General features: G+C 42.4%; 1 protein-coding gene across 4 annotated transcripts in view; it reads right to left on the bottom strand.

Moving 5' to 3' along the window:
- Positions 1-2,930: 2,930 nt before the first annotated feature.
- Positions 2,931-16,103, bottom strand: part of SAP30BP (SAP30 binding protein) — a 60,323-nt gene continuing 47,150 nt past the window's right edge. For all 4 annotated transcript variants that reach the window (XM_048819243.2, XM_048819245.2, XM_048819244.2 and 1 more), the window contains 7 exons: positions 12,129-12,217; positions 8,630-8,721; positions 8,071-8,131; positions 7,382-7,433; positions 6,854-6,912; positions 5,365-5,449; positions 2,931-4,147 (listed from right to left, as the gene is read on the bottom strand). In XM_048819243.2, the coding sequence (XP_048675200.1) occupies positions 3,966-4,147; positions 5,365-5,449; positions 6,854-6,912; positions 7,382-7,433; positions 8,071-8,131; positions 8,630-8,721; positions 12,129-12,217 (620 nt within the window). In that variant the 3' untranslated portion in view covers positions 2,931-3,965. The remainder of the gene's footprint in view (positions 4,148-5,364; positions 5,450-6,853; positions 6,913-7,381; positions 7,434-8,070; positions 8,132-8,629; positions 8,722-12,128; positions 12,218-16,103) is intronic.

The raw sequence follows: 16,103 nt of genomic DNA, 5'->3' as shown, positions 1-16,103 counted from the left end.
TAAAAAAATCAGCTACTGCCCATAGACAATAGCTAGTTTTCCTCCAATTATGTCACTGTGCTGGTGTATGGAGCGCCAGCTCAATAGGTGCAAACTTGTTTATCTAGAGAGCTAGAGCCTAAAATAAATACATCCATGTTTAGGTCAGCTCATTTAACATTAACTTTGACAAAAAAGGAACAAACATGTTTCCTATGCACAGTGCAGAGGAAAGAGATTTCTAGCCCATGTGAATGTGAGCTGTACAAATGACTGCCCTGACACGGGGCGGGGGGGGGGGGAGGGGGCGGGGGGGGGAGGGGGAGAGGGCGGGGGGGGCGCGGCTTGGAATTATTACAGATGCTACAGGGAGAGAGGAGAAGCAGGAACATGGGAAGAGGAAGGGTGTGGTGGACAGGAAGTCTATGATGACTAAGACATTTACAAAAAAAATGAAAATAATGATCAGCACACTCTGTGTAGTGAGTGATTCATCTCCCAAACCTTTCAATAGTCACACTGGGTGACTGGTGTGTTTAAGCGCTGGGGAGCAAGCTTGGTACAGGAGAGTCCAGCTTCACATGGGCATTGGCAACAACACTAACCTCTTTCCAGCTTTCCACCATAAGAGTCCCCTTTTCCTGCCACAAATCTGTTTCCTGGTGGCTTCTCAGCTAGGTTTAGTTTTGCATTTCCAGAAGCCCACTAGCAAAGAGGGCTTTATTAGAATAAAATATAGAATAATAGAATATTAAGAATAATACTAGCTCTCTCTGCTATCAGTGGTATGGAGAGGTGTTTGTATAAAAAAACCACAAGAATGACAGCCCATTAGCTGTGACATTTTGAACCAACTGCACCACTCATAAGTGAGCCGCTTACATGTAAACTCATCTGAACCGATAAGTAGTCCTTCTGGGATTGGGTTTCCACCACACCTGCCTCTGAGACAGCCACCTGTCCTAAACGGATAATGGACTGATAAAAAATTAAAGCAGATCTACACTTATAGTGTCTTCACAGATCAAACTAACATTTACAGCAACATAAAATAAGGATGATCAAGCCTCCTGGTTTAGGGCATACATTGGACAGATCCAGGAGTCAGGAAGGAGTTCCCACCATCAGAGTGTGAAGCACTGGGCAATAGACCTTATGGAGGATATCAGGTGGCATGATATAGACTAGATTGGCTAATGGTCTGATCCAATGTGAATAGGATTTGCCATTCATCAGGCACAGGGTGGTCACACAATTATCAGAACTGCACAAAGTCATCTTTTCCATCACAAGTGATACTGATGTTTGGGCTTATTTGATGTTTTTCATGTTAAGCCGAACTGGTCTTTACCAGGAGGTTACATCCTCAGTGTTTCCATAATGAAAGTCATAAACTGTAATAGGAAGTAAATACACAAGCCGCAGTAGCTGGTACCACTGCTAACTCTCGTGTTACTGACAGCATATTGCCCCTTCACATTCCAGTGAGAAGATAAAATGTACATTCCCATTCTCACACTCAACATCTCACAGCCTGCTCCTGACAAACATACTTCAAGGATGCAGTTAGTTTACAGAGCAGTAGGCTCCCCTCTGTTTATGACACTCTTCCCTCCCGGATTTACAGGATAAAGTCGCTGGTGCTAGAGCAGCATCTTCTGTGCCACCGGAGGCTCATGAAATACAAAGCAACATTTAATTGCCATCATTCTGCAGAATGGGAGTTAGAGGAAGCTGTGCCACTACATTTGCTTTGCGTCCTGTTTCAGTGTTTCACTTTCAGCCAAGCTGTTTGGCACGCTTAAAACCATCTACATTCACACCACACACACACTGACAGGACTGCTCCTCTCGGTCTTAAACTCTAGGTAGCCCCTGTCCAGAGAGCCATTCCACCTCAGAGTGGAGTTAACAAGACACCTGCCATAGTGGGAATCAAGTCAGCAACTCTGTGCAGGGTTCTTACTTCAGTAAGAATGAACAGAAAAGCCACACCACCAACCATCCTCACATCAACTCATTCACGTTTCACTTCCTTGGTATATCTGTAGTGCCACAATCCTATCAGTGCTCCAGTGGACCCCTGAATATTCCAGATAGAACAAACCTGACATTTGTCAAAATGATTAGGAAGAAAGCCTCTTCTAAGTATATCAAATGCAAGACAGACTCTTCTCCCTCCCTCCCTACAAATTTAAGTTATAAATTTATTTTAGGCAAGCTAGAACTTAAGAAAGCAACATGAAATCCAGAGAAAAAACTTACTTTTTGCGGATCTATTAACCCCCTCTCTCGTCCCAATTTTTACCTCAATACAATCTGCAACATCTGGAATATTGAAGCTGAAGGGAATTGGTATTTATTAATGCTGAGTTAGCAATCAAGTACACTAAAAACTATCCTACAGGGACTGGTACAACAAACAATTTAGTAGCGATTTCTTCAAACAATTACAGCAGTGTAAATTATTCCATCCACCCACCCACATTAAATAGTATTTCACTGGCTTTCTAGTTGATTTTGGGCAAGTCACTTCACCTCCTGGTAAAGTATTTTGAGAACTATGGATGAAAAGGATTCTACAAAACACCTATGTATTATTAGGGGCTGACTTCTGGTAAAATTAAGAAAAACTGACGCAAGTTTACAATCATCATAATTTTAAGAACAGTTGAGGTATCAATCCTAGAAAATGGGTTTTATAATGAAAGAGCTGAGAAATCTTTAAAAAAGGATATAAACACAAAGTATTTCCAGAAAATAGAATTTTGTCTGTTGATTGAGACCAAAGATGGTTTCCATGATTTCTTAAAATTCCACAGGGGAAAGTTTTAAAGGAAACACTCCCCTCCAGCATTTGCAACCCAGGTATCAACATTAGAAGTGAAAATGATTTTTTCATTAGCTGGTCAGAGAAATGCACATAGTAAGATATGAAAAGGACACAGGAATTTTTAAATTTCCCATTTTTATAATGAAGAATTTTTAGTAACATAGGTAAGAAGGTCCCCCCCCCAATAAAATTTAAGTTGACAGTATCCTTTTCACTACAGTGGAGCAAAGAGCACTGCTGTGTGTTTGACAGTATAAGTCCCTACATTATACATAGACACCATAGGCTTCTACATTAGGAACACTTTCCTCTGACGATCTGGTATCTGATCTTATTCCATGGTGACAAAATTGCTCTCAGCAGCTCTCTCCAAATGCACGTTCTGACTTCACAAATGTGACACCTACAGTCCAGGTTCTGCACAGGGGGTCTCCATCTCTGTAAGAGGCTAGCAAAGCCTGACTATTTCACTATTTTATTTCCAAAAATTCCAATGCTTTTTAAACACTTGATTACTGAAATAAAAGCTACATGGATATTTACGTAGGTTACAGATGTGAATACCAATTGCAAAGAAATGAGTCTAAATTCATACATGTAGATTATACACTCGCATCTCAGCTATGCTTACGAGCAAGGATGCTGATCAGCCTTCTGTGTGAATTCTCTTGAGGCAGAGCGTGTGTACGTGGGGGAGACCAAGTCATAGGGCAACAACCTTTAAAGCGTGGCCTGAGATGCAAGGGAATGACTGACATTTTCCCATTTTTTTTCAAAATTCAGATTTCCAGTAGGGATAAGACTCTCCAAGCCATAAAAGTAACAATACAGCACTTAAATGAGCTAACATTTACAAGCTGACACATTGCATACCACTGTCCTTCAGCACACTACAGAGCGACTGGTTATTCCAGCAGTGACACGGGATTGAGAAACTCCTTTCTATGAAGGTCAGTCCTGTGTGCACACACCTGATATTCCTGCTTCCCCCACTTTCCTTAATGGGGTTAGCGGGGAGCATGTTGGGTCTGTTTTCAAGTCTTGCCATTTTGTATTGAGCGAATAAGAGTGGTCCTCTCCTTGTCCCCTTCAAAGGATGGTGCCTTCAATGAGAATTTAGTCTGGAAGCCCAGGTCAAGTCTCAATGCACTTGTCACTGCTTTGCTTTTTTCACTATGGTGCCAACAGCAGAGATAACTGTGGTTTTGGAGCCGCTTGCGCTGGTGGTTACTGTGACAACAGCTGGCAACGTTGCAGTCGTGGTGAGGATGGTGGGCTGAGCTATTGTTGTTACCGGGATGGCGGAGTCCCACTTACTCTTTCTCTTTTGAGCATCTGATTTGGAATAACCAAGAGAGACTAGTGTTAACATTTACAGTCATTGATATTAATGATCCCCCTCCTTCTCAACCCTCAAAGTGCCATTGCCCAAGTGGACAGTATCTCCTCACCCCCTAGCTGAGGCAAGTGGAACTTTTGGTCAGGAAGTGTTGAGTATAAACCTACTGGAACTTTGAACCCTCAAAGGTAAAACTGAAGAATCCGTACTGTTTATGCCCCTGAACTCCTAGAAAAGTGACATGAGATTCACTCTCTCCCCCAACACCAAAGTAGGTTTGGTTTGGACAGAAAACATGGATCTCCCTATTCTATTAGCCCAGGGGTTCTCAAACTGGGGATTGGGACCCATCAGGGGGTCGTCGTGAGGTTATTACATGGGGGGTCGAGAGCTGTCAGCCTTCACCCCAAACCCTGCGTTGCCTCCAGCATTTATAATGGTGTTAAATATATTAAAAAGCATTTTTCATTTTTAAGGGGTGTGTGTGTCACACTCAGAGGCTTGCTATGTGAAAGGGGTCACCAGTACAAAAGTTTGAGAACCACTGCATTAGCATGAGGTACAGCACGAACTGTTAAGAGTCATTATCCAAATTACAACATCAAGTTGTTCATCTCCTCTTTTCCCAACCCCCTCCTCAGGATCTGGGGAAAGACCTGTCAAAAGATACTCTCATCAACATACAGCAACAAAGTCCATTAACCCTGGCACAAAGAAATCCGAAGCTACTGCCAAGCCTTCCTACCAGGAAAACAGACCAGCAACCCCCAATCCCAGATAACTAATACTGGTAACACCAAGGCTACCAACTCCTGGCAATCTGCTTTCTTTGGGCTGGTCTACACTACCGCTTAAGTCGACGTAACTTGAGTTACTCAGGCATCCCCTCCACCAGCAATGTAAGTTACATCGACCCAAGTGCTGTCCACACAGGTGCTATGTCAGCAGGAGATGCTCTCCAGCCGACACAGCTTCCGCCTGTGGAGGTGGAGTAATTATGCGGACGGGAGAGCGGTCTCCTGTTGGCATAGCTTGTCTTCACCAGATGCGTTACAGTGGTGCAGCTGCGCCAATGTTGCCCAGTAGCGTAGACTTGTCTTTTGTGTCAAGGGGATGGAGAACAAAAGGGAACTTCTACAGTTTCTGGGTAGCATGAGAGGCAATTCCCACAATTACGATGCAATCTAAGTTTGAGGTCATCACGTGTATTTACCTCCAACGGCAGTGCTGACTGTTGTGGTAGTGGTGGATGAAGCATTTGTTGTTGTGCCCTTCTTAGTGCCAGTCACAAACTCGATCTAGAAGGGGGGGCGGGGGGGAGAGAAAAGAAAAGAACAGATGTTAATATTTATGCCTTCTTCCCTCACTATACAGTTCTTCTTTAGATCCAGAATGTAGCAAGGTATAAAAGAGAATGTAGGCAAGGTAATATTTTTTTATTGAACCAACCTCTGTAATAAAAAGATATCACCTCACCTACTTTGTGTCTCATACATCCTGGGACAAAGACTGCTACAACACCTCAGCAAACAAAGGATACAAATATTTATTGGGCCAGTCCGCTTAACATTATGGTGTTGGGGAGAGAAAACACATATGGTCCTCACTCCAAGTACTCCAAAACGGATCAGTTATAACCATTATGAAGATGGGTAAATATGAAGATTCTCCACATGTAGACAGATCAAAAACTTTGGTACCCTCCTTAAGGGACAGATCAGGACTAGGATCCTGGTCAGTACAGACATATTCTTACAAATCATTTCTTCAATGAGAAGCTAAGATGAAAAATAAAAGCTGTCTTAGAATGCAAGTCCCCACACGCATGGTTTACAGAGACTGCGCCACAGAAAGAAACCTAGCAACAAGAGCCACAACAGTCTGCAATCACATACCTATAAGTCTACAGTCAAGGGAAATGAGGGGGGATAGTCACAGGTGACTGTACTGCTGTGCATAAAGCAAAACAAAAGGCAAACAAAGAGAAGGCTATTAAAAAAGTTTGCTGCAAAAATGTACTTGTTGCCAAAAAAGCATTCTACAAATCTGAAGTGAAATTTTGTTAATTAACTCTTTGGATAGGATTTCCTAATGCCAGCCACTAATCCAAGTGCCTCACCATTTGGTGGGGGTGTGGGTGATGTGAAGTGCTCCAGAGCTATATAGTGTTTTAAATGCATTGACTATTTCCTAACAAGCCAAGACATTTTCAGGTATTGAGGGGTTGATATGGGTCTAGATACAGTCAAAGAGGTAATGAGACAAAACAGAAGTCAGGCCTGAGTTCAGTGTGACTTGCTGGGCAAATTAAGCTACATTAGGCTGTGACACTAGAGGCATAGTGTGAAGACTAAGGAGATAGTAGTTATTTACAGAGTATTGTTTATCTTGTATTTGGAATAAAGGGTGCAGTTATGCATGCTCTGATTTAAGAACATTGACAGAACTGGACAGGACTCAAGGAGCAAAGGCAACTGGGCCTGGAGAGAAACTGACCTACAAGGAAAGGCCAAAAACCTAAATCTTGTACAGTCTGGCAAAGAAATGAATAAGGGGAAGATGCCAGAACCGTCTAAAAATACCTCATGGTCAATACATGGGGTAGTACATGGAGGAACATGAAGCAATGGAATGAATTCCAGCAAAGAATGAATAAAGGCTGGGAGATGGATCTCTAAATTCCATAATTCTTGATTTATTACCTTTGTGCGCTCCTTCTTGGCCTTTTCCAGTTTGTCCATTTCAATCTTCTGTGCTTTGGCTAAAAAAGGTTGGTACAAGAAATTATAAAAAACAGGAGATTTACAAAAGCAGCAATTCATCTCCACAACTGTCCCCTCCCTCTCCAATCAATGGACAAAGTCCCACATACAGAAAACTATTGAATCAGCTGTGAAATAAAAAACTTTCTATCAAGGCAACATTCCACTTATAATTTCTTCAGCCTCTTCACTGCAACCAGAGCCTGCTCGTATCTCAGACCAAAAATTTTAAGGGAGGGACTTTCCAAACTAATGGAAACTCAGGAAGTTCTAGGTCTGTCCAGCCAAACTGGACTAGTGCCTAACCAGAATGCGGCCGGCATATTCTGACTTTCCGTTCATTTAAACGGGTGTTCAGTTAAAATACAGTTGGCTAAAGTTCCAGCATGATTCAGTAGCACTGATAAAAGGGATAACAGCTGTAGGAGTGATCAGAAAGAATTGAAAGAAAGATATCTTTAAGATTACCTAGCGCCTCATAGTAGGAGTCCTCAGACCACCCATGAGGGTCAAACATGTCCTGAGAGAAAAAGTTTAACATTATTTCAGAACTTGTTTGAACAGCACGACATACAAAACACTTCATCATATACTTCTATTAAAGTACCACAAGGAAGAGTGGGAAATATTCAGTACAGCTCTAATTTCCCCTCTCCTGTATCCCAATCAGACATAAAAAGGTTCAGATGCAGTGCAGCTGTAGCTGCATTGGTCCTAGAATATTAGAGAGTCAAGATGGGTGAAGTAATATCTTTTATTGGACCAACAGAAGTCATGCCATTTCAGTGAGTGACAGAGGCACTAAATAGTTCTCATTGCAAGTTGACACTTGTTTCCCAAATTTGTGCCTCCTGAAAGACTGACAGGCCAAAATAGAATTTTACCTATACCACAACAAAACTCCAAATTAGCTGTCCACAGCCACAGAATTCAAAGTCTATATCACAAAGCTACAGCTACTGGGGTTCACTGTTACACAAAGCACATTTTATTTCAATGCAACTGGAGATCAAACTGCAGATAGATCTCTAGCTGACTAGTTCTGTCATCAGCCCTGAAGTCTGAAGCCTTAAATGACCTGCCTGAGAAAGAGGACAAAACTGATGAGAGCTTCATGCACCCACCCCATCTCCCATGAAATCTTTCACCCTTCTTACCTTGGGATAATTCGTACCAAGTTCGTCGATTGCACAAAACTGGATCAGCTTTTCATAGATGCTGAGACAGAAGAACAATCATTAGTTTATTTCTAGCTTTCCCCATTCTTTCTTCAAGATTAAGATCATCGGGTTTGTTGGTACAAAGAGGCTGGTGCTCCATTTCAATGGCCCAGGTGAAGAATCACCAAAAAGAGTAACATTCTGAAGACCCATGACCACCACCACAATATGCAAAACATATCATAAACCCTGGTTATTCCTTCCCTCAACTAGAGATTCCTCTCCTAACCCAAAACATACCATCCACAGAATCGTACCTGAAGCCCTACACACCTGCTTTTAAAATCTGTGTTTTAGTTGTGGTTACATGGATCTCCAGAGAATCTCAAGCACACTCATTTCTGAGATGTTTTTCTAGATCCTCTTGAAGATTTCATGAGCAGTAACAGCGTCTATTGCTCGACATCCCCAATTTCTGATACGGCTCTAATGGCAAGGAGGATGACTCTTGGGATTAGCTTTCCTGCAGAGTTGTAACCCCAAAGGGAAAACTCACCTGGGATTACGAAATTCCTTCTTCCTCTGAATGATGTAGTTCATGTCCATGCCCTCTTTCATCTTCCTATCGTACAACTTTTGAATCTTATCCTAGATAAAAAAGAAACAGTGTAAGAGTCAACACCAAGTAGTAACACACAGGTAGGAGATATTCAATATGCACAAACATGGTTGTCTTATTTCTGCATAGTTAAACCCCAAATGGCCCTCTCCCACCTTAGAACAGTAATTTTTCAGAGACAGGAAGGCCGAAGCAGGCACATCATCTGGGCTAATCTGCAGTGACATTGACTCTTCTCAGACTCAATCAAAGATCACTCTTCCCTCCCTGCATAATCCACTATACAGTGTGGGCTATCAAGGAGTATTCCAGCACAACGCAGGGAGTATTCCAGTAAAACCTGAACTGCTTGGGAAAGGCAACTTAAACAGATTCAGAAGGTTGGAAATACTGGATATAATTACCTTCCAAAAAGGAAGGCCTTGATTTAAAGAAAATTGCATCTGTTTTGCTCAGCAGGGCAGCATAAAAGATCGAAACACACTCCCTACTCCAGTGCTTTTGGGCAGGGTGTCTGACATGGAGCATAGAAAGCAGAAGAGGGAAGATGCATTTTCAACCCTGAATAACCAAAGTTAGAGTTATTTGGTAGGGTTTTAAACTGCAATCGATATCTGAATCTTGCATGAGAGGAAGTTGTCCTGCTGCTAAGCAAGGTCGTTTGTGACACTACCGCTATGGAAACTTACTTATAAAGCTAAAGTATTTTACAGGAAGTGAAATTCCAGAGACTTTACAATAGAAAGTTAAGATTTTGTGGCTGAAACCCAAAACTTGGAGGCAGGAGATACAGATTCATATTCCCTGCTTTGCCACTGACCTCCTGTATGACCTTGGGCAAGTCACTTAACCTCTCAGGTCTCAGTTTCCCTTTGTGTAAAATGGGGATAATACGTCCCCAACTCAAGGTGGTTCCTTCCAGCTCTGCATTTCTGTGATTCTATGTGTAGCAAATTTCACTGCAGTTTACACAAAGTAGCAAGATCCTTGGATGAAAAGTCAAGTACCATCAGGTATAAAATTGCTATTTCCTCAACTAAAGTTAAGCTTTTAGGCTAAGTTCTACACAGACAGTGAAGTCACACAATTACCCTATTAACATGTCCGAAGGAGGCACCATTTTGAGAGAACAGTTGCAACAGTCACTGAAAATTCAGCCTCTAAAATCTGAAGTGTTGATAGCACCACCAAGACGGAGTCCTCATATTTAGAATCTGGGACTTCCACAAAGCAAAGAACTGGCGGGTCACTTGAAAGTAGGAAAGAATCTCCAAATCTCCACTTTGCATAGAGCTTTTCAAGATACAGCATATTAGAGAGATAAATTGACCAATGGAAGGAAGAGATACCAATGGAATAAAGGACAGTTTATTTCTAAAGCTCCAAAGTATGTCAGGTCCCCTTACAGAATTGAAAAGTGTTTTAGTTGTGCTATTTGCAAAAACTAGTTTGCTCTGCTTGCAAAACTGGAGTCTCCATTCTTTAAGGTGGTTTGGGGTAGACATACTCCACACAGGGTGGAGACAGCTGAGAAAGGAAATGGATCCGTCTTAATTTATCAGATCTTCGCACCAGCTTACTGCATTCCTCAGACCCATGTACTCTTACTCATTCACTGATGTTACACCACTAAAATCTCTTGCAGTACAAAACAGAACTAATGGGTGCGTCAGGTACACTGCACAAAGAGGATGCATTCTGAACTGTGATTCAAAACAACTTGCTAAGGGTTGTAACTCACCTTTTGGATGTTTCCCCACAACAGTTCTTCACCACTGTGCCATCTTAAATTGCCCACCATTATTAAACCTATTAGCAGATGGCAGGAAACGGCAGCCTTCATTTACCTTCCCCCAGTCTATGGCATGCAAGAATGGGGACCACTATTAAGTAATATCTGAGGTATTCTTCAACTTGTTCCAGGGAATAACAGTTTTGATACACGAAGGGGCTACTACACATTTCTATGGTCAGGTCTCCCAGATACACATATGAGTAGAGGCTTGGAAGGGTGAGATTTATCAGCAAATGGCAATAAACAGATTTCACCATGCATACACAAGCCCATGAAAAATATATTTCCAACGATAATCAAAATTTACAAATAGGCAAAGAAAGAAAAATGCGGCTTGAGAACTTTAGAGTTTGATTTAGGACAATTTACTTTGTATATTCTGACGTGATGTTGACAATTTGTGTTTTAATGGTTATAAAGCTTTAACTTTTTGTATCTCAAAGTCTATTGTCATTAAATAAGTACTGTCTGACCCCACCCCCAATTCCCCACAACTGTGAAACTTTAAATAGATAAAAATAGAATGCTTAAAAATATTAAAGTTTGTCAAAATTGTATTTTTTTTTTACAAAAATCAAATTCTGCTATGCCTACATATGCACCAAACCCTTTGGCATGGAGTTAAGTTGATGACAGAACCTCACCTACTAATATGATAAAAGACTGCATTAGCATCAGATTCAAACAAGCCACTCTTCATCACAAGGTAGCATGAGCAGCAATTATACAATTGTATGCGTTCTCCTGTCTCCCCACTAAATCCAGCTCCATATCGGCCTCAGAAAGGAAGAAAAGCTGGGTGAGGAAATCTCTTTTTATTGGACCAACTTTTGCGTGGCTCGGACTCCCTCACCAACAGAGCTCTTATTCAGCTATGGGAAAGGTACCCCCAGCATCACAGCAAAACGCAGGAGGGTCCCAGAGCCTGGGTTCCAGCCCAAGCCCAAATGTCTACAGGGCAATTAAACAGCCCTGTAGCCTGAGCCCAAATCAGCTGACACGGGCCACCAGTGGGTGTTTAATTGCAGTGTGTACATACCCATAGAGTTAAAGAACCCTGGGAAATATGCTACAGTTAGATGGGAGAGCTCTTACCAAGTATGGAACCCAAGCAAAAATGGTAGTTTCTCAATTTAGAACAGAACCCACTACTTCTGAATTTCAGCACAGCACTGGCCAAGACAAAAGATCTGGGCTGCGGTATGCATTCACACACTATCCATTTATTATTCCTGGGTAGTTCTGGAAGCAGGGCAAGAGTCACACAATTTTTTTTGTTTGCATAGTACATTTCTCCATCTAGTTAGAAATGGAGAGTTAATTCAGTTTCTTTGAAAAAACTTAAAAGCAGCTAAGGTGATAAATACAGTTCCTTTCTATTCAATGAACATGTCATTTTGCCCAGTGTTGGGTGAAAGACCTTACTGTAGTGCTCACATTGAAGTGTGGCAAGCATGCTGGGGAACCTTTACACGGCATTTGACTTGTATGAGATTGAGGAAAAATATTTCTCAGATGGTTTGGATTCTGTGGGAATCTTTTGCTGCATTTTACCAGCTCTTAGGATGTTTGGTCAACTGGTTAACTGAAATTTCAGACAAATCCTGAGAGATGACAAACTGAAAGAGGGGTTGTACCTACCTGTAAGTGGTTGGAACACCTGCCTGGGGGTTCTGGAGGGATTTTGATCTCATCTGGAGACATATTTCTTACTCGCTCTGAAAAGGAAGCTGCAATGAAAGATCAGGACATGAGATCTGGCACCACTGCAAGCAGTTTTAAGCTGACAAGTCATGAAAACTCATTTTACACCCTCACTGGCACTATTCTGTCGTTTTGAGGATTCAGGATTGGCAAAATGGGGAGGAAGCTGCAAGTCAGCACCCAAAACAATTTGGCAATTTTGAGCAAGGGGCTCAGGACTAGAAGTTTTGCAAGACTACAAAGTAATTGGTGTGCACAGTTTGGTGCAGAAGTGAAGCATAGTGCATAGGGTGGTTTGCAGTGCTGGGATAGAATAATGCCTTTTGAACAGCTTTTGTTCCTGTACTTGCAGAGCCATTTCTCTCTGATTTACCCCCCACTCCCCAAAAAAGCAAACTGCTAGCCACTTTAGAATAGAAGGGGCAATAGATAAAGTTGGAAAATGACCTGCCTTTCACGACGCTTCACTTCTGCACCAAACTGTGCACACCAATTACTTTGTAGTCTTGCGTTGAAAGATTCAGATAATGTGTTGTCTGTAGCCAGTCTTCCCCCTGCCCTTTAGCATATAATCCCACGAAGAGTGTCATACTGTGAAACTGAAGAACCAAAAGGACGAAAAACCTAAACTAGGCCAGATTATGGTCTGTTAGTTTTGGAAGAAACCAAATTTGGACTCTGCTTATTTCAGGACAGCATGTTTACATTGAAATGATGCAGGCTGAAAACAGGTACACATCTCCAACAGTTGCCAGGAGTTACCACTCACCGCTTCCATCCTCAGTTTAAAGTTAATATTTTCTTAACAGATGCTTTGATTTCTACTTATGGGGTCAGATTACTCCTAGAAAGAGCAAATCATTCAGTGAGACTGATGACAGAGCAGTACAGGTTTGACACATTGTTCCACAGCTAATTTTTAATGCTAGTGACCACCAGTATGGTATCTGTGCGCTTTACACATTTGAAACCTCTGTAAGGCAGAACACCAGGCTCCCATGTAATCTGCAGCTCTACCTCTCAGCTAGGAAACCAAGATTGAATCAGCTGGGAATGCCTGGGCAAAGAGGTGTCTCACAGCAGATTCTGAAAGTGGCCAAGTTTGCACTTTATCTTGTTTCCACAGGGAACAGATTCCAGAGTCATGGACTTCCTAATGAAAATACTTTCTACCAGCACCCACAAGTTATGTCACTCGAGACATTCACATTTGTGCTTCCACAGCTACAAGAAAGAGTTGATTAAACTGCAGCTCTAGAATGTCCAAGTTAAACCCTCTTTGATTAAAGCTCAGAAGGGCCCCCAGAGGACAGACAGTACAGAATCTACATCAGAAGACAAGACGGCTTGGTAACACATAGCTAAGGCTGGCAGATAATAAGCATTACACTTCAGTGTTAACATCTTTTTTTCCTTTTATATGAATGTAAAGCAACAACGACAAACAGCAGAGGATGCAGATCTGGCAGGCAACCACTCATTCTGCTTGATCAGGATGTTACTGAGAGTTAAATTCTTCAGCAATTGCATGTAAACAAAAAAAAAAAAAGTGTCCTTTGGCATTTACAAAGAGCACACACGCCTCTGTGGAGAAGGGAAAGCTTGCCAAAGTCCCTACAGAAAAACAGTCACTTTGGGACTCCTAGACAACAAGGCCACATTTGTTATAGGTTACAGCAGCTGATTGGATGGGGGATGTCTCTATTTCAAAAGTAAAGGAAGATATAAGTGAGTCCACAGACATGTTAAGTGACAAAAGGGAGACAACATACCCCAGAAAAGGTAAAACAAATTATTGGGATAATAAACACATTCACATTATTGGCTGAAAGATTATAAGAGCAAGGAGGCTACCCAACCCAACCCAGACTACATAGTGCAAAGGAATCAAATTAAATCTAAGTATAGCCCTTCCAAATTCAAGATCCATGTCTTTCATGGCTCCTCTGCAGATGGCTAGAGGATCCATTAAGTGAAACAAAAGGATATAAGGAAGAAAGAAATAGCACTTTCACAGAAGGGGAGTTCTTAACCAAAAGTCAGCCAGGATTTGAATGCAGGAACCCTATACTAACCCAGCATATCATTCAAATTAGCCTATAAAAGGAGATGGGGCAGTAATCAGTCAAGAAAACTTTTCTGGCTAGGGATAAGGGAAAGAACACGCTGGGCTCACGTTGGGAAAAAGAGGGATATATTGACCCATGCTATTTCAGTTTTTACCCCCCTCATTTGCTGGTCTGCGTTTGAGGCATATGGGAGTGCTCAGTTATTGGCACTACCCTGATGTGCAGTCCAACCTCTCTTCCTGAAGAGTGTGCACATCCCAGTGTAAGGCTATGTCTCCACTGAACAGTTAACCCCCTACCATCCACGAAGAAAAACCTAACTGGGTTTGGACGGGCTTTAAGCCCATACTACATTACTCAGCTGGGGGTATGGACATAGGTGCTTTAACCCCATGCTATCCTACCCAGTTGGGGACATGGGTGAGACCCCAGGCTGCGCTTTAATCTAGCTGGAATCTGCCCACTTTGCAGTGAGGACAGGCAAAAACTGCACAATTGCAAAAAGTCCTCCAATTCCCTTCCCACAATTCCCCCCAAAAGGACAAACTCTCATGCAATTGACACAAATGACTAGGAGTGCATCCTAGAGCAACCCAGCACAAAGAACCATGGGATATGCCCCAGACACACAGACAAGTGCAGAAACAATGAAGACATGGTAATTCAGGCAGGACTTTGCAGTGGGGATGCTCACACCTAGTCTATCGTAACCCAGACGCTCAGATCAGCTGGGTTTGGATAGACTAGGTGTGAGTCGAGTGAATAATTTCCACTAAACTGAAAAAATCAGTCATATGCCTGACCTTCTGGAATGAAAGGAATATTGTATCCAGAGAAAAATCTTTGGAGGAAGGGGTATCAGGGTTGTTCTGTTTTTTCCTCCAAAGATGTGCCTTACTACGAATGGAGAAAAAGAGGTTTCAGTCATTTATCCTAGTCTACATTAAGGGCTAGGTATGGCAAAGACATTCATACTTTTGAGGTACTACAACCTTCTCTCTATCAGTGCATACCAAGATTACCTTAAGATTCCAGAGCCCTCTTTTCCATTAATTTTTTTCTACTTGATAGATGGATTATAATTCAGGAGAATCCTGGGAACTCCAGCATACTGAGAAATCAGCCACACCTGCTGATTTAACATGTCTTATTTGTTCACTACTTGTAGTATCTTTATGTAAACAATGCAGAGAGCTTTTAAGAGCTCTGCTCTCTACATCTCTTTCCATGTATGCAGATGTGAACGTACTCAATCGGGGTAGCCAAACCACATAGGGCTCTTTCACAGCTAAAGTGCGGCTAGAGGAGCCCCCCTATCCCCCACCTACCAGACTTGGGGGGAGGGAAGCTTGGGACCTCTGCCTTGCAGCAGGATGGTAGGATAATGGATTCTGCCTAGCATGGCGGGGGGGGGGGGGGGGCGGGCCCTTGGGGCTTCAGCCTGCTATGGCTCAGGGCTTCAGCAGGAGCGGAGCCCCCGCAGGTGCCTTCCACAGGACAGAAGCCCCGAACCCTGGCCGGTGTGCCCCAGCTCTTGAACTTCTGAAGATTGTTGTACGTCGCTCAGAGGGTCAGTAAGTTTGGCCACTTCTGTACGAGATAGTGATGCCATGATGTGTCCTCACAGGATGTATCCACTTGCTCTGTGCATCCTGCTATTTCTGCAATATCAAAGCTTTGCTTTTTATACAAATTCAGAGGTATTAACATTGGGTGTGGCTTCTGACTGAGCCTGCAATCTACTTGCTTCCAGCCTAAAGGATCTCAGGAAGTCAGGTGGGTGACACGAATCACCATTTCAAACACACCCAAGTTCTGGCTTGTAATAAAGTAACTATTCATA

This window comes from Caretta caretta, chromosome 14 (genome assembly GCF_965140235.1).
Source record: "Caretta caretta isolate rCarCar2 chromosome 14, rCarCar1.hap1, whole genome shotgun sequence".
Classification (NCBI taxonomy): domain Eukaryota; kingdom Metazoa; phylum Chordata; order Testudines; family Cheloniidae; genus Caretta; species Caretta caretta.
The sequence above is the reverse complement of the archived record's forward strand: the minus strand, read 5'-3'. Positions and strand labels throughout refer to the sequence as shown.